General features: G+C 38.3%; 1 protein-coding gene and 2 pseudogenes across 3 annotated transcripts in view; 1 reads left to right on the top strand and 2 right to left on the bottom strand.

The window, feature by feature from the left end:
• The window catches only part of LOC311620775 (neurofilament light polypeptide-like), a 1,158,328-nt pseudogene that overhangs the window by 134,645 nt on the left and 996,694 nt on the right, over positions 1-26,989 (bottom strand). The window lies entirely within an intron of this gene.
• Positions 1-26,989, bottom strand: part of SEC23A (SEC23 homolog A, COPII coat complex component) — a 78,826-nt gene that overhangs the window by 47,762 nt on the left and 4,075 nt on the right. The window contains exons 2-9 of the mRNA XM_084868446.1: positions 16,640-16,881; positions 13,654-13,711; positions 13,365-13,451; positions 12,225-12,461; positions 10,488-10,567; positions 7,833-7,977; positions 5,480-5,638; positions 1,754-1,869 (exon numbers count right to left, since the gene is read on the bottom strand). Of these exons, the coding sequence (XP_084724572.1) occupies positions 1,754-1,869; positions 5,480-5,638; positions 7,833-7,977; positions 10,488-10,567; positions 12,225-12,461; positions 13,365-13,451; positions 13,654-13,711; positions 16,640-16,860 (1,103 nt within the window). The 5' untranslated portion in view covers positions 16,861-16,881. The remainder of the gene's footprint in view (positions 1-1,753; positions 1,870-5,479; positions 5,639-7,832; positions 7,978-10,487; positions 10,568-12,224; positions 12,462-13,364; positions 13,452-13,653; positions 13,712-16,639; positions 16,882-26,989) is intronic.
• Positions 20,758-21,520, top strand: LOC311616305 (dolichol-phosphate mannosyltransferase subunit 1-like; annotated as a pseudogene). Its single transcript has one exon. The product of its transcript is annotated as a dolichol-phosphate mannosyltransferase subunit 1-like (transcript).

Genomic DNA, 26,989 nt, shown 5'->3' with positions numbered 1-26,989 from the left:
ATATTTTTAAAGGGGGAGCACACATATGTAATACTTTCAACAAAAAGAATTATTTTAAAAAATGTGCTTTTATAAGTATATTTTAGAAAAAAATTTAAAGTAAAAAAAGCAACAAAATCTGTTAACATCTATTGCTCTGGAGTAAGAAGATGATGACTGAATTTTTTCATAAACTGTTATTGCTGGCTAATATTTGTAAAGTCTCATTATTAGTTTACTAGAGGCCTGAATTTTGTGCACGGTGGGGGTAAGGGGAGGTGGGAGGGGAGTTCCCCTCAGCCCAACCTGCACCCTCTCCAATCTGGGAGCCCTTGGGGGATGTCCAACTGACAGTGGGATTGGGCTTAAACTGGCAGTTGGACATCCCTCTCACAATCCAGGACCTCTGGCTCCCAACTGCTCACCTGCCTACCTGCCCTAACCACTCTGCTAGGCCAACGCTCTATCCACTGAGCCAAACCGGTTTTGGCTTAACTTTCCTTTTTTTTTAATCTTATTCCCTTCACACACAATTGTATTTGACTTCCTTATTGGCTTCTTCCTCTCACATAATTTTTCTCTCTCCTTTATATAACACTTTTTCCTACTGACTCATCATTTATAAACTTTTCTTTCCTCCTTATTTCCTACTTCTGTTCCATCACCCTTCTTCCCATCTTTCTCCTACCCTTCCTCCCTCCCCACATTCCTTCTTTTCTTTATCTTTACCCTTCCGGTCCTCCCCTTTTCCTTCCATCACACCTTAATTTTTTTCTTCACTTTCTCCCTCAGACCTGCTTTGCTCCCTCCCCCATTTCTTCCATTCTTCTTTTAAGCTTTACCAGTTCCTCTTTAAAACTTTTCTTCCCTCCTTCTCTCTCATCCTTTCCCATACATTCTTCTCTACTTACGTCCACTGTTTTAATATATATCTGCCTAATTGTTCACTATGTCATTTATCTTTTTTCTTTTCTGACTCCTACTTTTAAAATCTGTCCCCAGTATACATACTTGATTTTCATTATAGCTCCTACAGTTCACTTATACATCCTCCTTCCTTCTTTAACTTTGCTCTCTACTGACTCCTTTATAAAGTTCTTCCCTCCCTTCTTCCCTTCTTAAAGCTTCTGTTGAGGGGGAAGGGGCACGTTAACCTCGAGGCCAGGGCTCAACCCCAGGCCAGGTGTTCGCCGCCCCCCTTTTCTGGCCTCCCCACACTGTCCTGCTCCCATTCCCTGCCTGGGATGCCTGGCCCAGCGTGGGTGCCCAAGGCCCATGCAGCCTGGGCGCTGCTGCGAAGCAGGAGCGCCTCCACCGAGAAGGCCTTGGACTGACATCCACTCCATCTTGAACCCGTGGGCAACTCCAGCCAACGGCTGCCACCACCCTCCTCCCGTCTCTGGGTGGGGCTCCCCACTCTTCGCCGCCTACACTCCACCCCTCGCCAGGAGCACCCTGCCCAGGTGGTTGCCACCCCCTCCTGTACGCAGCCCTGTGTTTCCTTCCCTTTTCCATTCCTGCATACTTTTCTTGTTTCCTTGCTGTATTTCTGTTTCTCCTCTCAGCCTGTCTGCATGCAGGCCTGCCTTCCTCTCCCTCTCCTTTCTTATCCCTCCTATAGTATCCTATCCGGGGGGCTTGCAGCTACCTGAGCAGAGGGGCAGAGACACAGACTGCTGATCCGGTCATGACGTGATGCTGTAATGGACAATTTGCATATTTCTCTATTATTATTATAGATAACTACAAAAATTATAAAAATTTAAATACATACCCAGTAAGGTTGGGACAGCATTTCATCTCCAGGAGACCTGTCTGATCTAATGCGCATGCATAAATATCAATAACGTGACCAGTCGTGGCAGCTCGATTAGCCAGTGCTTCAAAATGCTACAAAAGATTTTTTAATCACATAACATTAATGTATAAACTAATTCTTTTCCCCATTAATAAAAATAATCTACGAAATACTAAAAGAAAAATCCACAATAATTTAATGCAATGTTATAACTTAATTTTAATGTGTTATAAAATAATATAACTTCTATAAATATGCTACTTTCACATTCTTCTTTAAAAGCCATTCTGCCCAGTTGGCTCAGTTGATTCAGTTGGTTGAATGTTGTCCCATGCTCCAGAAGGTCACCTGTTCAATTCCCAGTCAGGGCAAAAGGTTGCTGGTTCAATTCCTGGTCAGGGCATATACCCAGATTGGGAATTACATCCCTGGGCAGGGTATGTATGGGAAGAACTAATCAATGTTTTTCTCTCACATCTATGTTTATCTCCCTCTCCCTCTCCCTCTCCCTCTCCTTCTCCCTCTCCCTCTCTCCCTGCCTAACTTTTCCTCTCTCTCTCTACTATCAATAAAAACATATATATTTTTAAAGCTATTCTTTCTAAATACAGTGGTCTCCACTTATCTGTGTTCCAAGACCTCCAGTTGATGCCTGAAACCAAGGATATTGCTGAACGTTATATGTGCTATATTTTTTTCCTATACAAACATTCCTTTTCAATTAAGGAAGCATTTTATTGCTTCTCTCCGGCATATTCAAATTGCCATCACCACTACTCTTGCACTTTGAGGCCATTATTAAGAAAAAGTAGAATACAAGTACTAGAATAGTGACAGATTAGAACACAAGAACTAGGATACCATGACAGAAATGGTTACTAAGTGACTACTGGGCAGGTAACATCTACCATGTGAATACAATGGGAAAAGGGATTAATCATGTTCAGAGATTATTCTGTCCCCACAGAAGTAAGCAATTTAAAATTTATGAGTTGTTTATTCTGGAATTTTCCATTTAATATTTTCGGTCTGTAGCTGTCCATAGGTAACAGAAACTAAGGAATGTAAAACCACGAATAAGGGAGGACTACTGTAAACTCCTAAATTAGGCTAAACTTAAAGAAAGGCACACTGAACAATTTACTCTTTATACATAAAAATTATACAACAGCACAGAGCTCTTTTTCCCAGTTAAATCCACACCCAAGAAACAAAAACATCAAAATAGAGGATAAAAAGGCAGTAAGATAAACAAACATAAAACATTTTTTGAAGTTCTAAGAAAAATTCTAAGCACAAAAGGAAAAAATTAAATGGCAGGGGGGGAAAGCATTTATAGTGACAAAAATTATTTGTTATTAAATACACTTAAAATTACATAATAAATAGCCTGGTCAGTGTGGGTCAGTGGTTGAGCATCTACCCATGAACCAAAAGGTCATTGGTTCAATTCCCAGTCAGGGCACATGCCCGGGTTTCAGGTTTATTCCCCAGTGGGGGGTGTGCAGGTTTCTCTCTTGATGAGGTTTCTCTCTCCTCAATGTTTCTATCTCTCTATCTTCTCTTTTCCTCTAACTCTAAAATCAATAAAAACATTTAAAAATATATATATAATAATGACTACCAAAAAGGACATACGATATAATATAGTACAATTTGAATTAAAATTATAAACTCTAGAGAATTATTTTTAAGGGAAAACATTAGCCCTGGCCAATTATTAAGTAGTTAGTCAGCCCAGGCACAGAAGAGTCAAGGGATCAATTCTGATTAAGGACACATACCTCGGTTGCAGGTTTGATCCTTAGCTCCTGTCAGGAGACAACCAACTGATATGTCCCTTTCACATCAATGTTTTTCTCTCTCTCTCTCTCTCTCTCTCTCTCTCTCTCCTTCAATCTCTCTTTCCCTCTTCCTCTCCCTCTCTTTTCCTCCCTGCCCCCCTTCCATACTCTCTACAAATTAACGAAAAATATATATCCTTAGGTGAGGATTAACAAAAATAAATAAATAAATAAATAAATAAATAAATAAATAAATAAATCCTTTATAATAAAAGCCTAATATGCTATGTGTCCGGTCGTCCAATCGTCCGTTCAACCAATCAAAATGTAATATGCTAATGATATGGTAAGGGCACTGCTTGCTATGACAATCACTGACCACCAGGGGGGAGACACTCAACACAAGAGCTGCCCCCTGGTGATCAGTGCGCTCCCTCAGGAGGAATGCAGCTCAGCCAGAAGCCAGGTTCACAGCTGGCGAGAGCAGCAGCAGTGGCAGGAGCTTCTTCCACCTCTGTAGCAGTCGGACATCCTCTGAGGACTCCCAGACTGTGAGAGGGTGCAGGTTGAGCTGAGGGACTCCCCTCCAGAGTGCACAAAGTTCATGCACTGGGCCTCTAGTAAATAATAAAAAGGGAACAATAACAAGCAAAACCAATACAAGGGAGTCAAAAAATCAACATTAGTGAAAAATGTACTGGCACATATACAAGTAAAACTAAAATTACATGAACAGAAATAACTCACTGCCAAGACCGGTTTGGCTCAATGGATGGAGCCTCGGCTTGGGGACTGAAGGGTCTCAGGTTCGATTCCGGTCAAGGGCATGTACCTTGGTTGCGGACATATTCCCAGTAGGGGGTGTGCAAGAGGAGGCTGATCGATGACTCTCTCTCATCGATGTTTCTAACTCTCTCTCTCTCTCCCTTCCTCTCTGTACAAAATCAATAAAAATATTTTTTTTTTTAAAAAGAAATAACTCACAAAAAATGATAGACTGTTCAAGCCATGAAAAATATACATATCTAAAGTACAGCCTCTTAGAAATAAAAAAAAATTCAAAAAATTTTTCCTGAAGGGAGAGGCATTCCTTAATATGAATATTAAAAAAGGCACATAGCTGAAACCGGTTTGGCTCAGTGGATAGAGCATTGGCCTGCAGACTGAGAGGTCCCAGGTTCGATACCGGTCAAGGGCACCTACCTTGGTTGCGGGCACATCCCCAGTGGGGGGTGTGCAGGAGGCAGCTGGTCGATGTTTCTCTCTCATCGACGTTTCTAACTCTCTATCCTTCTCAATTCTTTTCTGTGTAAAATCAATAAAATATATATATATATATATATATATATATATATATATATATATATATATATATATTTTTTTTTTTTTTTTTTTTTTTTTTTTTTTTAAAGGCACATAGATGTAGCTCAGTCAACTGGGTGTGCCATGTGCACCAAAAGGTTGCTGATTCGATTCTTGGTCAGGACACATGCCCGGGTAACAAGCTGGATCCCTGGTAGGAGGCATGCAGGAAGCAGCCTATCAATGTCTTGCTTTCACATTGATGTTTCTGTCTCTCAAAACAAAAAGAAAGCCACACACGCAGAGTTTCTCTCAGGAGTAATCTTTAAAAAGATACCTATTGGTGCATACTATTATATTTTTAAAATTTAAAGCTAGAATAATTATAACATAAGTTATCAAGAAAGCGACTATTTCTCAATTCTGAACAGTAATTACAGTATCAAATTTCACAATATCAAATTTATCATAAAATATTTGTACTCTTCCTTTTTTTTAGTTTCTTTTTATTAAGGTATTACATATGTGTCCTTTACCCCATTTCCCGCACCATACTCTTCCTTTTTTATCAAATACATTTTTCTAATAAGGCAAAAAGAATAAAAAACAAAATTACCTTAGTTCCCTTTTTAACATATTTGGCATTGTCTTTTTCAATATCATGCCATGATCTTATAGGTGTCTTCAATTCATCTCCAACCACCATTCCTGGCCCCTGAGTGGCTGGACCACCAATGAACATCATGATACGGGCACCAGTGTTGGGGAAAGTACACTATCAGATAAAAGTAACTCATCAAAAGAGCTTAAAGGAAAACATATGAATGTACATTTCTGATAAACTGTGATAGTCTTTCTTGAAAACAGGCTACGATACATTTTTCAATAAATAAAATAATCAAATGTTTAAAAGGAAATTTAAAAACAAAATGTTTGTTTGAATACCTTTCTTTTAAAATCTTCTTCTAAATAATAGTGCCTTCCTAATTTTAAAATAAAACCTGGCAGAAACCACCTTAACCAAGAGATCAAAGCTAACTACGATCAGCAGTAGTAAAACAAGTCAGTATTATGAGCCTCCTGATGTGCTGTACTAAGAATACAAATCAGTTCTGTAACATTCCTGGAAAAGGATATAACCTAAATCTACTCAAGAGGAAAGATCAGATAAACCCAAATTTAGATTTATTCTACAGAATAAGTCTAAACTATTAAAAAATATCAATGCCATAAAACAAGAAAAACTGAAGAACTATTATAGAATAAAGGACACTAAAGAGACATATATCAACTGAATGTAATGCATGTTCCATAATTTTCTTTTGCTATAAAGGGTATTATTAGAATAACTAGTGAAACGCGAATTGAGTTTATAAACTTAAAAAGAAAATGTTATATCAGTGTTAATTTCCTGATTTTGTTAACTGAACTGCAATTATAAAAATCTTATTTCTGTACGTAATTAAGAAATACACACTGAAGTATTTAAAAGGGCCATCATGTTTGTAACTGACTTCCAAATAGTTTTCTAAAATTTACATGTGTGTGACATATAAATAGACATATTCAGAGAGAGACATATAACTATGGAGAGAGAAAGGTAAAACAAATGTAATAAAACATTACCATTTGAGGAATTTGATAAAAATTCAATTAACCTTTGAATATTTCTCATAACTTTTCCATATGTTTAGAATGATCTCAAAATAGAAAGTTAAAAGAATAATGATAGTAACAGAATATAATTCACTATATAAAATAGGAAACCATGACTCCATAGTGGCATTAATAAACAAATGAATAAATTGAAAGTCTGATGAGTAAGGGAATATTTGCATGGTTTCAAATCTCCTCACCATCTAATATTGACTAATTACAAAGAGAAGGGAAATAATAATTTTATAGTGGAGAAACCTAGGAGATACAACCTTAATGAGTAATGGGATAAAAATCATGTGCCCCGTGATAGAATGCAACAAGAATAAAGCATTACTTCTGTGATATATGTAAGACCTGAATCTAATTGTGAGGACACATAAAAACAAACTTAAGTTGAGAGACATTCATAGAATAACTGGTCTGAATCTTCCAAAGTGTCAAAGTCATGAAAGACAAGGAAAAGCTAAGGAAATGTTCTAAATTGAATGACAGGAAACAGACTAAACCACTAAATAAATGCCTCTGAACTAAATCCTTTTAATGAAAGAAATTACTGGAATAATCAGCAAAACTTGAATGAGGTCTGAGAATTACATGACAGTAATTTATCAGTACTAATATTCTGATTTGAATAGTTGTATTGCTGTTATTTATATAGGAGAATATCTTGGTTTACAGGAAACGCAACCAAAGTATTCATGGATAGGTAACATCATATCAGCAACTTAATCTCAAATAATTCAATGGAGAAATTCTTTGCAACTTTTCTGTAAATTTTATAGTATTTCAAATTTTTTAAAAACATTTTAAAATAACTCTTCCCCAAGCAATGTAGCACAAAAATTTCAAACTCTACTTAAAGATAATATGGCCCTTATCGGCCAAAACCGGTTTGGCTCAGTGGGTAGAGCATCAGCCTGCGGACTGAAGGTTCCAGGTTCGAATCCCATCAAGGGCATGTACCTTGGTTGTGGGCACATCGCCAGTAGGGGGTGTGCAGGAGGCAGATGATTGAAGTTTCTCTCTCATCGATGTTTCTAACTCTCTATCTCTCTCCCTTCCTCTCTGTAAAAAATCAATAAAATATATATTTTTTTTAAATTGCCCTTATTCTATGTTAACATTTAGTGACCATACCTTCCAGAAGCCTCTTTATACACAAAAGAATACAGTGCAGATCAAACTTTAAATAAAATCATATACTCACTCAACTATGACCTCATTTATTTCACTCAACATTATCTATCAATAGTACATATTATTCCATCCACAAATACATTTACATTGCAAAATGAAGCTATTGTCACTACCTCAAGTAGTCCTACAGCTATGGAAAGTGCCACCCCAGAAGAACGCAAAGGTCTCTTTCCCTGTGGTACAGGCCAAGGGTCTCGCTGCAATTCCCCCAGAAGATCTGTGAGATTCATGTCTATTTTCTGTACTGGCTGCAAGAACCTGCAAAACAAAATTAAATAAAAAGCCATTTATTTGTGGGTGAGTGTTTAAGAAACAAACTATCCACTTTCTTTTTTTCTTTTTTTTTTAATTTTAGAGAGAAAGAGGAAGAGAGAGAAACATCTGTTGATTGTCTCTGTACCCCAAACGGGGACTGAACTCACAACCTAGGCATGTGCCCTAAGGAATCAAACCAGGATCTATTGGTATATGGGATAATGCTCCAATCAACTGAGCCACACCATCCAGGGCTATCCATTTTCTTAAAAACATAGGAAAAGAATTTGAATACAGTATACACCAATGGTTCTCAAAACTATTATGTAGGTACATCAGAAGCGGTAGAAGGGCTTGTTTTAACACACATTGCTGTTTTAACACTGTTGTGCCCTAAGCTTAGTGTACAGAGCATCGGCCTATGGACTCAAGGGTCTCAAGTTCAATTCCAGTTAAGGGCATATGCCTTGGTTGCAGGCACATCCCCAGTAAGGGGTGTGCAGGAGACAGCTGATTGATGTTTCTCTCTCCCTCTCCCTTCCTCTCCGTAAAAAAATCAATACAATGTATTTAATTTAAAAACACACACACCTTAGCACACAAAGCCACCCTACCAACTCAGGGAAGCTGTGAAAATGCTGAGACAAGGAAATAGATCACAAACAAAAGAAATGGAGGAAAAGAAGTGACTGGATATAGAGTTCAAAACTACACTTACAAGGTTTTTCAAGAATTTCCTAGAAAAGGTCGATAAGACCTATGAGGAGATGAAAAGGGATCAACAAGAACTAATAAGGAATCAACAAGAAATAAAGAATACATTGTCTGAAATAAAAAATATTATACAGAGTCATAAAAACAGAATGGAAGACCAAAAGAATCAAGTCAAAGATTTAGAACATAAAGAGCCAGAAGACACTCCTCCGAAGAAGCAAGACGACAAGAGAATCCAGAAAGTTGAAGATAATGTAAGAAACCTCTGGGACAACTTCAAGCGAACCAACATCAGAATTATGGGGGTCCCAGAAGATGAAAGAGAGCAAGATACCGAAAACATACTGAAAGAAATGGTGTCAGAAAACTTCCCCCACCTGGTGAAAGAATTAGACTTACAAGTCCAGGAAATGCACAGAACCCCAAACAAAAGGAATCCAAAAATACCACACCAAGACAAATCATAATTAAAATTCCAAGAGCAAAAGACAAAGAGAGAATATTAAAAGCAACAAGAGAAAAGCAGGCAGTTACTATAAAGGAGCACTCATACGATTGTCAGCTGATTTCTCAACAGAAACCATGCAGGCCAGATGGGAATGGCAAGAAATATTCAAGGTGATGAATAGCAAGAACCTACAGCCAAAAATAATCTACCCAGCAAATCTATCACTCAGTATCAAAGGCCAAATAAAGAGCTTCACTAATAAAAAATAAAAAAAAGCTAAAGGAGTTCATCACCTCCAAACCAGAATTATATGAATTGCTGAAGGGGGTTCTTTCGGAAGAGAAAGTAAATAAAGATAAAAACTATGAACAACAAATACGTAACTATCAACAAGTGAATCTAAAAATCAAGGGAATTAAAAAAAATTCTGATGAACAATATTAACTGGTGAATATAATAGAATTAGAGATATGGAAGGGGAGTGAACTGACGATTCTCGGGGGAAAAGGGGAGAGGGGGGTGTGGGAAGAGACTGAACATAAACTGTGCACCTATGGATGAGGACAATGGGGATTGGGGAAAGGGCAGAGGGTGGGGTGGGAACCTGGGGGAAGGGAGCAATGGAGGGGGAGGGGGGATGAGGAACATTTGTAATAATATGAACAATAAAGATTTTATTTTAAATAATAATAATAAAAATAAATAAAAAAATAAACACACACACACACACACACACACACACACACAGAGTTGTTTCAGAAAATCTGGGGTGGACCTAGAAATCTGTATTTCAAACAAGTTCCCAGTTGATGCCGATACTACTGGTCCTGGAACCACACTTTTGAGTATAATTGCTATAAATGAAACAGTCAAGCCAAATATTACTTCAGGACTATTGCTTTCATTTACCAATCTAGTAAGTATTTAGGTTATTGAAATAGTTATGAGAAGAGATGTCAACTCAATTTTAGTAATACCTCCTCTGATTGGAGAGTTTAGGGGGAAAAGCAACCTCGAAGACTAAGAAGGCAAAATGAAAAGCTTTTGAGGCTATAGTTCTTTTTGCCTGCCCTCAACCACAAAATTCCGTTTTTCCAAACTGAAAAACAGAAACTCAGGAATATATCAAAACAATAGTAAATCCTTACATTATAATGATGAGAAACCAACCATTTTACTAGTAATGATGGAATTCTGTCTCAACTCTTTTAAAAATATACTAATGCAATCTACTTATATTCCAAAAAATATTTAATAGTATCATTGAATGTCTATGTTCAAGTTAAGGGTAAGGGATGCTTAAAATAGCTGGGCAAATTGTCAAATTTTCTTTGTCATATTTAATTATTACCTATTAGAAGGAGGTGGCTGCTGTACCTGAGGACCACGTGTTGCTTGAGTAACGGGTACTTTAGAGAGCCCCAGCATTTCCTGTAAAGAGATTATTTCTGTGATATCCATATCATTACTCCTAAAAGATGTCTCAACAATTTACCATGTGCAAGATTCTATGTTAGGTAGTAGGAACCCAAAAATAAAGAACAAGTCTTTCCTCAGGAAGCAAAATGTCTAGCCCAAAGAGGCCATAGGTGACCTCTGAAAATGGTTTGCTATTCACTAGACCCAGAAAACCCCACAAAATCATAAAAGCCAAGAGGCTCAAATCTCCTCCGTGTTCACTTTAAGAACACTTGTGAAACTGCCCAGGCCATCAGGACATGCATATTCGAAAAGCCACCAAGTATCTGAAGGATGTCACCTTAAAGAAACAGCATGCCATTCCATCATTACAATGGTGGAGTTGGTAAGTGTGTCCAGGAGAAACAGTGGGGCTGGGCACAGAGAAGGGTGGAGAAAGGGGAAGAGAAAGAAACATGGATTTATTGTTCCCACTTATTTATGCATTCATTGGTTGATTCTTGTTTGTGCCCTGATTGGGGATCGAACCCACATCCTTGGTGTATGGGGTGCTCTACCAACTGAGCTATGTGGCTAGGGCTAAGACCAGACTCTTTTCAACTTGACGGTTAATGATAAAAGATAAGAACATTTTAATAGAGGAGAAAAAAAATTATAAGAATTTACAGCCCGTTGCAAAAAGGCAGTTTTGTGTTACATATGTATTATATAACTTAAAATATACTCTATACTCAGAACTAACATTAAGCCACTTTAAGTTAACAATTTAAAAATAACAATAAATGCATAAAGGCACAATCCATTTCATTTTGATGACCATCCTGTAAGGTAATTACTGTTCTTATCTCCCTTTTACAATTGAAAAAAATAAGGCACAGAGAGGTTAGAACTTGCCCGCTTCCTCTCCTGTCTCATGTAAGGTACTCTACTTCCTGTGCTCCTGAAGGAATCCCTACCATGTCTTCTGAAACCTCACTCTCCTCATCTCGCCCTGCTTTCACCCACCCTCTTTAGTCTCTCCCTTCTGTGTAAAAACACATTCAAATGTCTCTCCTAAACAAAACCTTTGTCCCTCCTAAACAAAATCACTTTAACTCAGTTCTCTCTCTCTCTCTCTCTCTCTCTCTCTCTCTTTCTCTCTCTCTCAAACCTCCACACTATCACCTAAATGATCCTAGTATGCTTCACATAACTCCCTGGCCTTGAAAGCGACATTTTCCCAGAAGATAAAAATGTCATCCTAGCATAAAAGAAATATATACCTATAATTCTTATATTAAAAATTCTAACACCTTAAATTGTCTCCTTTTGCCAAACATAATACAAGTGTTTAGTTCCTAAGTGACAGATGTCAAGAAACAAAAGCTAATATTCTGCAGTTGCTTTTGCTTGTCTTCAGTATGACACTTCTATAAGGCCTTCAAATCTCTAGTAAAATACTTGGTTTTACTTTAAATGTTAAAGATGCCATTAAAAGTGAAAGATCTTTGATCTGTATGATAAAAATGTAAGGGAAATAAAAGAAAACTGATGCCTACACTAAATGTAAAGCCTTTGTTACAACACAATTATATTAGTCAATTACAATAAAAATATTTTCTAGAAACTTACATCCAGAAGTTTTTTCAGACATATCTAGAATGATGCTCACAGATAGGCTGCTGTTTACCTGCAGTTGTTTGGCAGACAGATCTTTTGTTCCTCTGAAGACATAACTTTTTGAAATGCCCTCACATCCAAGTTCATGAACCTGCACCATTCTCCCAAAAGTAATAAGTCCAACCAAGGCTGTAGGTGGTAAAAGACTTAATGACATCTGCATAGATTCCTTCAAAGCTTGTAAATCTTCATCTTCCATGCAAGTATCAACCACATAGAGGAATATCAAAGGCATCTGAGGGCCACGCTGTTAAAACACATCAGGAAAAAAAAAAGTTGTTTTAAAAGTATTAACACTTCAGTGCAATATATAAGAATAATCAACAGACATTCATACAATGGAGCCCTAATAAAGCTATTTCAAAAATGAAACAGGTTATATATGCATGGAGAGAAATATCATCCAAGACATATCATCAAGTGAAAAATTATTCATTGTAAAAAAAAAATTGTTTACAGTTACATAGAGGAAACATTCACTCTCATTCTCAATTTTATTTAACTGCATGAGGTTTAATATCTTATAACAAGTATTTACTCTTATTAAAATAAAATAAAAAATAGTAACTCTAAAGCTTAAAAGCATGTAGAGAATTTATAAAATAATTGCCTACACCTGAATTAGATTGTGAGAGAACTGGACTCTAGCCAGGTTGAACACATTACTGACTGGCTCAAGTGAACCATATTCTGCTTTCTCTACAATATTCATAAAGGCTATTATCATTTTTACTCTTAAATACAGAAACAACTAAGTAAAACTATTCAGAGAGGGAAGAAAAACTGATTTTCCTAGAAAGAACCAATACAACAATAATTTCATTATCTAGCCTTGGGGATATATCATCAGGCTCCATAATCAGATTGACTAAATATATGTAAACTAAGCAAGAGTGATACTTTAGTATTTAATTATTTACTCGGTAGCAGAGCACACCATCCCATCCAATATCCTGGCCACCCATCAAATAACTACAAAAGAGAATATTATCTTGCTTAAAATGACTAAGAAGTCTTATCTTAGAAATGATCCATCAATTCAATGTGAAAATCAAGAATGCCACCTTTTAAGTCATCTCCATTTAACAACTATTTTGGTATAAATTATTATATTTAAAACTTCATTCAAGATATATTCTTATGTTCTTACCAGAACTACATATTCAATGCTAGAAAACTGAGGTAAAAGTTCAGCAGGTTGATTCAGTTCAGATATACCAGCATAAGTAGGTGGAAACTACAGAAACAAAAGAAACAAAAATATTTAACAAATTGTCAGAAAGAGTAGTAATTTTAAACTAAAGATAAATATTTCCTGATCATATAATTATGAAAAAATCAGTATTTTCATCATACAACAACAATTTCATCTTTCTTTTTAAGTATACATATTTAGAACAGTATCAAAGCATTAACATCTGTAATGGAGATTTTCTTACCTGGTTTCTTTGATAACAAAAGTTGCAAGCCCAGAGTTTTGCTCGATAATCCACTTGACTGTTTTAAGAAAAGATACAACAGCTCATATTTCAGTTCTATTTTACAAGAATCCTAATATCAATAAAATTAATTTCTTTCTAAAATATGAATATATTCAAATATAGTCAAAGTGATCTTCAAAAGCCATCTATTTTTAAATGCTACCAATATCTAATCCATACTTTTAACATATACAAGTTTACTTATAAATAAATATACTATAACTTTTAGTGTATAGTAAATATTAATGAAATTAAGATGACTACTCAGGTGTAGAAAAGTCAAAAATGACTTATTGAATGCTTAACCTGCTATTTTTCTAAGTGCTAGTGATAGTGAACAAGACTAAAGGTCCCTGGTCTCATTGAGTTTATATTCTAAAAAACACAGACAATAGAAAAGTAGATACATAAGTACGGAAGACATTTTTTGTTTGTTTGTTTGTTTGTTTGTTTTTAGAGAGAAAGGACAGAAAGAGGGAGAGACAGAAACATCTTCTGCCTCCTGCATGCCCCCCACTGGGGATCAAGGCAAAACCTGGCATATGCCCCACCTCCTGGTTCACAGGTCAATGCTCAATCACTAAGCCACACTGTCAGGGCACTTTTTTTATTTTAAAGAAGATCAATTTTTTAAAATATATTTTAGTCATTTTTTTTAACAGAGAGGAAGGGAGAGGGATAGAGAATTAGAAACATCAATGAGAAAAATATCAATCAGCTGTCTCTTGCACACCCACTACTGCAAATGTGCCTGCAACCAAGGTACATGCCCTTGATTGGAATTGAACCTGGGACCCTTGTCTGCAGGCCAACATTCTATCAACTGATCTAAACCGATTAGGGCTGTCAGAGCACTTTTTAAAACACAGATATTTTAATGGATTTTTGAGAGAAAAAGAAGAGAAAGAGAAACATAAATGTGAGAAACATCAATAGGCTTCTGTCACACCTCCTGCTGGGGATTGAGCCTGCAACCCAGGCATGTGGCCGGTTTGAAAATTGAGTGGACAACCTTTTAGTGCACAGAATGACACCCAACCAACTGTGCCACACTGGCCAGTGCTAAACAGATGATACTTTTAGATAGTAATAATAAAAATTAATGAAAACAAAGCAGGATGTGAGAATGTGTTTGTGAGGGCAACCTTAAAGGAAGGCCTTCTTAAACAGTTGAAATATAACCTAAGTGAAAAGGAACCTGTCATAGGAAAATCTGGGGGTAGAGCAATCCAGGCAGACCACATACCTATTACACAAGTTCTGAGGTAGAAATAAGTTTGGTATATTCAAAAATCATAAAGAGGCTGAAACCGGTTTGGCTCAGTGGTAGAGCGTCGGTCTGCGGACTGAAAGGTCCCAGGTTCGATTCCGCTCAAGGGATCGAACCTGGGACCAATGTACATTGGTTGCAGGCACATCCCCAGTAGGAGGTGTGCAAGAGGCAGCTGGTCGATGTTTCTCTCTCATTGACGTTCTAGCTCTCTCTCTCTCCCTTCCTCTCTGCAAAATATCAATAAAATATATATATTTTTTTTAATCATAAAGAGAGGCCCTGGCCAGGTAGTTCAGTTGGTTAGAGTGTCGTCTGATACACCAAGGTTGGGGGTTCAGTCCTGATCATAGCACATATAAGAATCAACCAATAAATGCATAAATAAGTGTAAGAACAAATCCATCTCTTTCTCTCTCTCCTCCTCTTCCTATCCTCATCTCTAAAATACATACATACTTTTTTTAATTTTAAGTCAGAAAGGGAATAAGGTATAAAGTAGATGAGCCCAGCCAGTGTTCCACAGTGGTTGAGCATTGACCTATGAGCCAGGAGGTCACAGTTCGAGTCCTGGTCAGGGCACATGCCTGGGTTGTGGGTTCGATCCCAAGTGTAGGGCATGCAGGAGGCAGCTGATCAATGATTCTCTCTCCTCACTGATGTTTCTATCTCTCCTCCTCTTCCTTCCTCTCTGAAATGAAAATATGATATTTTTAAATAATAAAAATAAACTAGATGAGTATTAGATAAACATGATATGAGGGCAGAAATATATAGAGGGTAGATCATATAGGGCTTTAGAGGACTTTCTAAGGAAATTTTTTTATTCCAACTCTGAAAAGAAGCTACTGGAGGATTTTAATAACCTGATACCCATTTATAAAACTCTAGCTTTTAGGTGGAGAATAGACTGCTGAAAGGTACGAATCAAAATAGAGAGACCAATTAGGAAGTTAATGAAATTGACCAGAAAAAAGATAGTATATCTTCAAGCAGAATGTATTAGCAAAGATTGAATATGAGACAGAATCAGTAATGTTTTGGAGATAGGATTGATCAGAAGGCTGGGAAGGAATGAGGGAGTGGAAAGAATAATAAAAATGATTCCTGATTTTCTGTTTATGCAACAAGAAATCATAACATTTTCAAACACCATGCAATTCAATTATGACTTTTCTAATTGACAAGAGGTCTGTTGATAAACAGCCAGTACCAGAATCTAGAAAATACAGATAAGACCTAATGATTTATATAGGAACAATTTAACATTTGGTCTCTTATTACCTAACTACTCCTAAAATCTCCCTAGCTGGTTTGGCTCAGTGGATAGAGCGTCGGCCTGCGGACTGAAGGGTCCTGGGTCCAATTCTGGTCAAGAGCACATGCCCAAGTTATGGGCTCAATCCCCAGAAGGGGGCATACAGAAGGCAGAAGATCAATGATTCTCCCTCATCATTGATATTTCTATCTCACTCTCCCTGTTCCTTCCTCTCTGAAATAAATAAAAATATATATTTTAAAAATAAAATAAAATCTTTAAGCTCTTTGGATTTGTCTATCCTCATTTGAAAATAAATAACTATAAACAAAGACTATTTTCTATAAATGAGTGAGAAAGAAACTACATTTCTAAATCATACTACCATATTCATTTTTTCCATATATATAAATTACCATAAAGGATTCAAAACTGCACGGCAAGTGGTCCTACTACACAAAACAGGCTCATATTGAATAGGTGGTAAATCAGGTCTCTCCTTTAGTGGTGTAAATAAGGCTGCTACTGGAACAACCATTCTTGTAGCTTCCAGCCGACTTGATGGCCAAACATTCCAACTAAATCGTACTCCATCTCGTTCTTCATTTTGTTGTATAAATTCCAAATAGGTTGTCATTGTGGAGCTTGAGTCTTATTTCTGTAAAATAATTAAAAGATATTCTCAGAGACTTCAAGAGAAACCAAGATGGCGACATAGGTAAACATCTGAACTGCTGCCCCAAACAATTTCAAAACTACAAATAAAAGACAAAACAGACATCATCCAGAACCACAGGAAGGCTGGCTGAGTGAAAATTCTACAACTAGAAGGAAAGAGAAAAGCACACAGACTCACAGGAGCACCGGAAGTGCAGGTGTATGAAGGCACGTGTGCAGAGAGGGCTAGCAACTGAGTATGCGGCTGGCTTTCTCAATTGGGAGGGAGACAAAAGCTCCTGACTGCTCTGAACTCTAGTTCCGGGTGAGACTCTGGGGAGAAACTGGACTGTCTGGCAATGGGCAAAACTCGAGGGCGGCTTTCTCTCAAAGGTAGGTGCAGAAATTACTGGGGGACACTGAGACCCAGGAGCCTCTTAGGGCATGGAAGACATGAAGCCACTGCTGTTTGCTCCTTCCTGAGATCCTGCTCCACAAAACCATTGCAGTTTGCTCCGCCCTGAGACTCCACCCCATCCAAGCTGAGCACAGGAACTTTTGCATATGAATAGTCTGGTCCTTTTGAATTCTAAACTTACCTAACAAACTGCAGTTGATCAATGAGACCCAGAACACCCAAAAGAAAGCCCAAGGCCATGAGCAGATTACGTTGCTTCACAGCTGGCCGTTGTCTGGGCACCTCCAAACCCCAAACAAAGAAGAGGAATCTGCAGATCTCTCTGTAGCTCCTGCTGGGTGGCCTCAGGCAGAAGCTAAATTTGCACCTCCTTGGAGAGCCAAGAGCCAGTGTACCCAGGGGTCAGAGTGGAATCATCCAGATTACAACTCCTCAGATCCATAAGGGACACACTCAGGGGTCAGACTCAGTGAGCACCAAAGCCCCACTGAAACAAGTCTTGTCTCATAAGGGTGTCTCCAGCACAGAATTTCTCCCACCATTGACACAAGTGATCCTCACAGCCAACTGGCCTGAAGCTCAATTCCTCCCAGTGATACCAACAACAGTCAAGGCTTAACTACAAGACTATGCACACAGCCCACAAAGTGATGCACCAAGAGTATCCACCTCAGGTAATTGGGAAGGCTGAGCCAGTGGGCCCTATAGGACACCTAGCATCCTAAGCCACTCTATCAACATAGGGAAGCATCCAAAATGCATAGACAGCCAAAGCCAGTTTGTCTCAGTGAATAGAGCGTCAGCCTGCAGACTGAAAGGTCTCAGGTTTGATTCCGGTAAAGGGCATGTACCTTGGTTGGGGACACATCCCCAATAGGGGGTATGCAGGAGGCAGCTAATCAATGTTTCTCTCTCATTAATGTTTCTAACTATCTCTCTCCCTTCCTCTCTGTAAAAAATCAATAAAATATATATCTTTTTAAATGCAGAAACAGGTCACAAATGACAGAAATTGAGGAAAGCAAACTACTGGATATAGGGTTCAAAACCACAGTTATAAGGTTTTTCACAAATTGTCTAGAAAAGGCCAATAAATTTAGTGAGACCCTTGAGAATATGAAAAAGGGCCAACTAGAAATTAAACATACACTGACTGAAATAGATTAATATACAGAGATCCAACAGCAACTAGAGTATACCAAGAATCAAGTCAAAGATTTGAAATACAAAGAAGCAAAAAACACGCAACCAGGAAAGCAAAAAGAAAAAAAAAAATCCAAAAATATGAAGATAGTATAAGGAGCCTCTGCAACAACTTCAAGCATACTAACATCTGAATTATGGGGGAGCCAGAAGAAGAGAGAGAGCATGATACTTAAAATATATTTGAAGAAATAATGACAGAAAACTGCCACCTGGTGAAAGAAATAGACTTACAAGTCCAGGAAGCACACAGAAGCAAAAACAAAAAGAATCCAAAGAGGGCCACACCAAGACACATCATAATTAAAATGCCAAGAGCAAAAGACAAAAAGACAATATTAAAAGCAGCAAGAGAAAAACAGTTACGTACAAGGGAACGCCCACACGATTGTCAGCTGATTTATCAACAGAAACTATGCAGGCCAGAAAGGAGTGGCAAGAAATATTCAAAGTGATGAATAGCAAGAACCTACAACCAAGATTACTCTACCCAGCAAAGCTATCATTCAGAATTGAAGGTCAGATAAAGAGCTTCACAGATAAGAAGAAGCTAAAGGATTTCATCAACACCAAACCAGTATTATATGAAATGCTAAAAGGTATTCTTCAAGAAAAGGAAGAAGAAGAAGGTAAAGATAAAAATTATGAACAACAAATACATATTTATCAACAAGTGAATCAAAAAATTAAGTGAATAAAAAATCTGATGAACAGAATAAACTGGTGAATATAATAGAATCAGGGGCATAGAAAGGGAGTGGACTGACAATTCTTGGGGGAAAAGGGGATGGGGGGTACAGGAAGAGACTGGGCAAAAATCGTACACCTATGGATGAGGACAGTGGGGGGGGGGGGGTAGGGGCAGAAGGTGGGATGGGAACTGGGTGGAAGGGAGTTATGGGGGGGAAAGAGGAACAACTGTAATAATCTGAACAATAAAGATTTTTTTTAAATATATATATATATTCTCAAAATCTCTTATGAAAATTCAAAATAAGTTTGTTTTCCCTACTTTCAACAATATTAATCGACTGGAAATCATTACCAAAGGAAATATTTATCTAGGAAAAAAATTAGCAAGCAACAATAATCCAACTTATAACAAAATAATAAATGACTCTTAGACCCAAAAAGTAGTAAATTTACCACCAGGGGGAGGAGGATGCCATCCTGATTAGGGGACAAAATCAAGCTATATCTCCACCTTGTTACTCTCTCACTGCTTATCTAAGATGTCAGCTTTCCTACCTAGGCAACAATTCTATCTTGTGTTCTCAAACTACAACAGTGGTTAGTGTAAGAAAGAAATCAATAAATATATATATAGATAGATATATAGATATATAGAGAGATATAGATATAGATATAGATATAGATATATAGAAAAAGAGCCAACATGGATGCTGAGTTGCTAAGAACAATGATGTGATGAGGAACTGATTCTCAAATATTGAGGGGAGAAAAAATATAATTCAATAAAAGTATATTATAGCCCTAACCAGTTTGCCTCAGTGGATAGAGCATCAGCCTGCGGACTGGATGGCCTCAGGTTTGATTCCAGTCAAGGGCATGTACTTTAGATGCCGGCACATCCCCAGTGAGGGGTGTGCTGGAGGCAGCTGATCGATGTTTCTCTCTCTCATCAATGTTTCTAACTCTCTATCCTTCTCCCTTCCTCACTGTAAAAAATCAATAAAATATATTTACAAAATAAAAATATAAAAGTATTATGTAATTTTTATTTTAGAAACATTTCAAATAAATTTTGATAATATAAATTACAGAAAGTGAACCTTAACAAATATAAGTATCTTAAGTAGCTAAGAGCTTCCTCTACTTTAAAAGAAATAAGATGCCAATTATACCTCACTTAATAATAAAATTAAAATTAAACAGTATTTCCTCCTATCAGAATCTGAGAGACCAGAACAGAATCTTCTGTTAAACAAGAGCAAACATGGGTTTTACAAAGGATGATAAAGAATAAAGAGAAATTCTAAGATAACTAAATACATTTAGAAAAAAAATATTTAGAAGGTACATTTTATATAGGAGATAGCTTTGAGAAGAATGATACGAACTCTCACGAAAAAGTGGTTGTTGAAAGATAATGGTAAAACAAAGGCCTGAGATAGTCAAAGGGAGTTAGAAGGGGTCAACCTTTCTAACATAGGCCACAGAAGGAGAAACAATCTTTGGGAGAGAAATCCAGTGTTTAGCAACAGTTTCCATGATACAGATGTAAACAAATTCTAGGAGTTCCGCCATGGCCTCCAAGACAGCGAATGGTACTCCTCCGAGATCTCATTGGGAGCTGGAGGGGCGCATCCCAGGACAGGACAAGTATTCCATGCTGTTGCCCACCTACAACGAGCACGAGAACCTGCTGCTCATCATGTGGCTGCTGGTGAAAAGCTTCTCCGAGAGTGGAATAGACTATGAAATTTTAATCATAGATGATGGGAGCCCAGATGGAACAAGGGAAGTTGCTGAACACTTGGAGAAGATCTATGGATCAAAATTCTTCTAAGACCACGGGAGAAGAAGTTGGGGCTAGGAACGCATGTATACCGAGAATGAAACATGCCACAGAAAACTACATAATTATTATGGATGCTGATCTCTCACACCATGAAGCAAAAGAAAGGTAATTTTGATATTGTCTCTGGAACTCACTACAAAGGAAATGAAGGTGTTTATGGCTGGGATTTGAAAAAAAAAATTAATCAGCCATGGGGCCAATTTTATAACTCAAATTTTGCTGAGACCAGGAGCATCTGATTTTACAGGAAGTTTCAGATTATATTGAAATGAAGTTCTACAAAAATTAATAGAAAAATGTGTTTCTAAAGGCTACATTTTCCAGATGGAAATGATTGTTCGAGCAACACAGTTGAATTACACTATTGACAAGGTTCCAATAACATTTCTGGATTATGTTTATGGTGATCCTAAATTGGGAGGAAACAAAATAGTTTATTTCTTGAAAGGATTATTGACTCTTTTTGCAACTACATAATAAAAAGTTGTTTACTTATCACGTTCATGTCAATTTTTTTTGAGTTGTACATTGCATTTATTCAGTTAAGCTATGATTTTATTTACTTATTTGTATTTTTTTAAATAAATCTTTATTGTTCACATTATTACAAATGTTCCTCATTTTTCCCCCCTCCATTGCTCCCCTCCACCAGGTTCCCACCCCACCCTCTGCCCTTTCCCCACCCCCCACTGTCCTCATCCATAGGTGCACAGTTTATGTTCAGTCTCTTCCCACCCACTCCCACTCCCCTTTTCCCCAAGAATCGTCAGTTCACTCCCCTTCCATATCTCTAATTCTATTATATTCACCAGTTAATATTGTACATCAGATTTTTTTTAATTCCCTTGGTTTTTAGATTCACTTGATAATTACATATTTGTTGTTCATAATTTTTATCTTTATTTTCTTTCTCTTCCGAAAGAACCCCCTTCAGCAATTCATATAATTCTGGTTTGGCGGTGATGAACTCCTTTAGCTTTTTTTTATTAGTGAAGCTCTTTATCTGGCCTTCGATTCTGAGTGATAGCTTTGCTGGGTAGAGTATTTTTGGCTGTAGGTTCTTGCTATTCATCACCTTGAATATTTCTTGCCATTCCCATCGGGCCTGCATGGTTTCTGTTGAGAAATCAGCTGACAATCATATGGGTGCTCCTTTATACGTAACTACCTGCTTTTCTCATTTTTAATATTCTCTCTCTGTCTTTTGCTCTTGGATTTTTAATTATGATGTGTCTTGGAGTGGTCCTCTTTGGATTCCTTTTGTTTGGGGTTCTGTGAGCTTCCTGGACTTGTAGGTCTAATTCTTTCACCAGGTCGGGGAAGTTTTCTGTCACTATTTCTTTCAGTATGTTTTCGATATCTTGCTCTCTCTCATCTTCTGGGACCCCCATAATTCTGATGTTGGTTCGCTTGAAGTTGTCCCAGAGGTAATTATCTTCAACTTTCTGGATTCTCTTGTCTTCTTGCTTCTGCGGAGGAGTGTCTTCTAGCTCTTTATGATCCAAATCTTTGACTTGATTCTTGCAATCTTCCATTCTGTTTTTAGGACTCTGTATAGTATTTTTTATTTCAGACAATGTATTCTTAATTTCTTGTTGATCCCTTATTATTTCTAGTTGATTCCCTTTCCTATCCTCATAGGTCTCGTTTATTTTATCGACTTTTTCCAGGAAATTCTTGAAAAACCTTATAAGCGTGGTTTTGAACTCTATATCCAGTCACTTTTTGTCCTCCATTTCTTTTTTCTTTTTTTAATATGTTTTATTGATTTTTTTTTAGAGAGGAAGAGAGAGAGACAGAGAGCTAGAAACGTCGATGAGAGAGAAACATCGACTAGCTGCCTCTTGCACACCCCCTACTGAGGATGTGCCCGCAACCAACGTACATGCCCCTGACCAGAATCGAACCTGGGACCTTTCAGTCCACAGACTGACACTCTACCACTGAGCCAAACCGGTTTCAGCTTGTCCTCCATTTCTTTCGTTTGTGATCTCTTTCCTTGTCTCGGCATTTTTGCAGCTTCCCTGAGTCAGTAGCCTTAAAAGTCTCTGTGTTCAGCTTGGATGGGGCAGAGTTTCAGGGTGGAGGCACCTGAGAGAAAGGTGCCCTCAAGTTTCACCCGCTACCAAACAGTTTAGGCTCTCCCCCAATGAGCTCGGAACTTGGGTTCAGCTCAATTGGAAGTAGGGTTGGAAGTGGGATTCAGAGCAGTCTGGAGCTTTTGTTTCCTTCCTGCTAGGGCAATCTAGCAGCAGAGTCAACAGTCCATCCTCTGCGCGAATGTGCGTGCCTCCGGGGGCTCTGCCTTTCGCTGCTCCCCTGAGATTCTGCCTTACAGCCCAGGCTCCCTCTGTATGAGCCCGGGTCCCCAGGGTCTGGCCTAGAACTGGGGTTCAGTGCGGTCGCATCTGGGTTCAGCACAGTCCGGAGCTTTTATCTCCTTCCCGCTAGGGAACGCCAGCCAGGCACTCAGCCTCCCCCTCCTCTCCCACTCCGTCCTCTCGGTGCGTGCAACGTGTCTCCATACCTTAGGCTTTTACAGCTCCTCTGATTTTTCCTTCTGGTTTTCTCTTTCTTTCTCGTTGTAGAATTTCCAGTCAGTCGACTTTCCTGTAGTTCTGGGTAATGTCCATTTTGTATTTTAGTGGTATTTTATTGAAATTGGTGTGTGACCCTGTCAGAATGGCCAACATCAACAAATCAACAAACGACAAGTGTTGGCGAGGTTGCGGAGAAAAAGGAACCCTCATGCACTGCTGATGGGAATGCAGACTGGTGCAACCACTGTGGAGAACAGTGTGGAGTTTCCTCAAAAAACTGAAAATGGAACTCCCATTTGACCCAGTAATCCCACTCCTAGGAATATATCCCAAAAAACTAGAAACACCAATCAGAAAGGATAAATACACCCCTATGTTCATAGCAGCACAATCTACAATAGCTAGAATTTGGAAACAGCCTAGGTGCCAATCAGCAGATGATTGGATCCAAAAACCATGGTACATCTATACAATGGAATACTCTGCTGCCATAAAAAAGAAGGAATTCTCATCATTTGCAGCAACCTGGATGGAATTGGAGAACATCATGCTGAGTGAAATAAGCCAGTCAATGAAAGAGAAACACTACATGACCTCACTCATCTATGGATAATAAAGAACATTATAAACTGATGAACCAAAATATAGATATAGAGACAGTAAAGCAACAAGCAGACTGTCAAATTACAGCGGGGAGGGTAGGGAGATCTGGGGGAGATAATAGATCAACCGAAGGACTTGTATACATGCATATAAGTACAACCAATGGACACAAAACTCTGGGGAAGGAGGGTATGAATGGTAGGGGAGGGGAATGGTAAGGTATGTACACAGATAATAATTTAATTTAAAAAAAAAAGGGGGGGGGGGGCAAAACCGGTTTGGCTCATTGGTAGAGCATCGGTCTGCTGACTGAAAGGACCCAGGTTAAATTCCAGTCAAGGACATGAACATTGGTTGCAGGCACATCCCCGTTAGGAGGTGTTCAAGAGGCAGCTGGTCGATGTTTCTCTCTCATCGACGTTTCTAGCTCTCTATCTCTCTCTCTTCCTCTCTGTAAAAAATCAATAAAATATATTTTTTAAAAACGAAAAATTGTTGTGTGAGGCTGCAGTTAGGTGTTACCTATGCCGCCATCTTGGATTCTCTCCACGTTCATTTCAATTTAAACAGAGGAAGCTGGTTGCTGATTTTTTTAAATGTACTCTTAGAGCATAAATCATAGGTAAGATAAATTTCATGCAAATCTTTTTTTCAAAAGAAGTTCCATTTTATATGTCAAATTAAATTAGAAAAATGAGCAGTATTCTCAATTTTCTTTAACATTTTGCTGTATTAAGTAAGACCTACAAATAAATGCATATGGACTTTTGCATAAAATATTGCTGCTTTCATTAGAGTATGTGAATGTAAAATTTCTTACAGGGGAAGATCTTGAAATATTTTCTATGAAAACTATATTCTTAGCTCTTTGTACGTAATAGATGCCAGAAGAGAAATGCTTATTCATTAAATATATTTGACCGTTTCTGTGTGAACTGAAAACGAAATACACACTTTTGCCCTTTCTTTTACAATGTATCTGAAATTTCTTAAATCAGATAAAACAATACATTTAGAAGAAGAAAAAAAAACATAAATTCTAGCCGAAACTGGTTTGGCTCAGTGGTAGAGCGTCGGTCTGTGGACTGAAGTGTCCCGGGTTTGATTCCGGTCAGGGGCATGTACCTTGGTTGCGGGCACATCCCCAGTAGGGGGTGTGCAAGAGGCAGCTGGTCGATGTTACTCTCTCATCGATGTTTCTAGCTCTCTATCCCTCTCTGTAAATAAATCAATAAAATATATTTAAAAAAAAAAAAAAAACATAAATTCTAGGACTATGCAATCCCTCTTATTATATCTACAGAGAAAAAAAAAAGCAAATGTAGTTTTCTATTCATTACTTAATCAAATCTATAACCTCAGATGTATCTAAAATGCATCACCAAAAGGCATTAAAATATCCACTAAAATATACCAGACCAATCAGGGTTGTTCATCTGAACCACAAAACACACATACAAAAAAAATGTTTTAAGTGACTTCTTCCTCAATTTTCTAAGAATGGTACATTATTAGTACTTAGGTATTTGTCATACATTTTCTCAAAACAAATGAAATAAGCCTGTCACCTAGAAAATAATTCACAGTATTTATTGCCAGTGATAAAATATGAGTTTTCGAGCAAATATTAAAATATTGGAAAACTTCTATCCACTACCATCAGCTTCACAGCTTCCTAATATGTAAAGATTTTTCTGGTATTATCAATGTGGTTTTTAAAATATATTGTATAACCCTGGCCAGTTTTGCTCACTGGTTAGAGTGTTGGCCTGTGGAATGAAAGGTCTCAGGCTCAATTCCCAGTCAAGCCAAATCTCCATGTACCTCAGTTGCAAGTTTAGTCCCCAGCACTGGTTGGGGTGGGATAAGAAGACAACCAATCAATCTCTTGCTCTCTCTCTCTCTCTTTCCCCCATCCCCTCCCTTTTCACTCTTTCTAAAAATCAATGGAAAAAATATCCTAATTCCTCAAGTGAGGATTAAAATTTTAATATATATTTTTATTTTATATATATATACACACACATACATACACACACACACACACACAATCTAATAAAAGAGTAATATGCAGATTGACCATCACTCCAACACACAAGATGGCTGCCCCCATGTGATCAAAGATCCTGCCCCCATGTGGACACAAGATAACCACCACAAGATGGCCAGCAGGGTAGGGCAGTTGGGAGGCACCAGGCCTGCAAGGGAGGTGAGTTGAGGCAATCAACCCTGCAGGGAAGGGCAGTTGGGGGGGACCAGTCCTGGAGAGAAGGGCAGTTGGGGGCAACCAGGCTGGCAGGAGAGCAGTTAGACATCAATCAGGCTGGCATGGGAGTGGTTAGAGTGTGATCAGGCTGGCAGGCAGAAGCGGTTAGGGGTAATCAGGAAGGCTGGCAGGCAAGCAATTGGGAGCCAGCAGTCTTGGATTGTGAGAGGGATCCCAGATTAGAGAGGGTGCAGGCTGGGTTGAGGGACACCCCCCGCCCCTATGCATGAATTTCGTGCACCGGGCCCCTCTAGTGTGTTTGTGTGTGTGTGTGTGTGTGTGTGTGTGTGTGTGTCCTATATAATAACAGCCTAAGATACAAATTGACTGTCACTCTAACATACAAGATGCCTGCCCCCCTGCGGTCAAAGATGGCTAACCCATGTGGACACAAGATGGCTGCCACAAGATGGCCAGCAGGGGAGGGCAGTTGTGGGCAATCAGGCCAGCAGGAAAGGGCAGTTAGGGATGACCAGGCCAGCAGTGAGGGCAGATGGGGGCGATCAGGCCTGCAGGGGAGGGCAGTTGGGGGCGATC

Source organism: Pipistrellus hanaki (genome assembly GCF_964339955.1).
Source record: "Pipistrellus hanaki genome assembly, chromosome: 1".
Taxonomy (NCBI): Eukaryota; Metazoa; Chordata; class Mammalia; order Chiroptera; family Vespertilionidae; genus Pipistrellus; species Pipistrellus hanaki.
The sequence above is the reverse complement of the archived record's forward strand: the minus strand, read 5'-3'. Positions and strand labels throughout refer to the sequence as shown.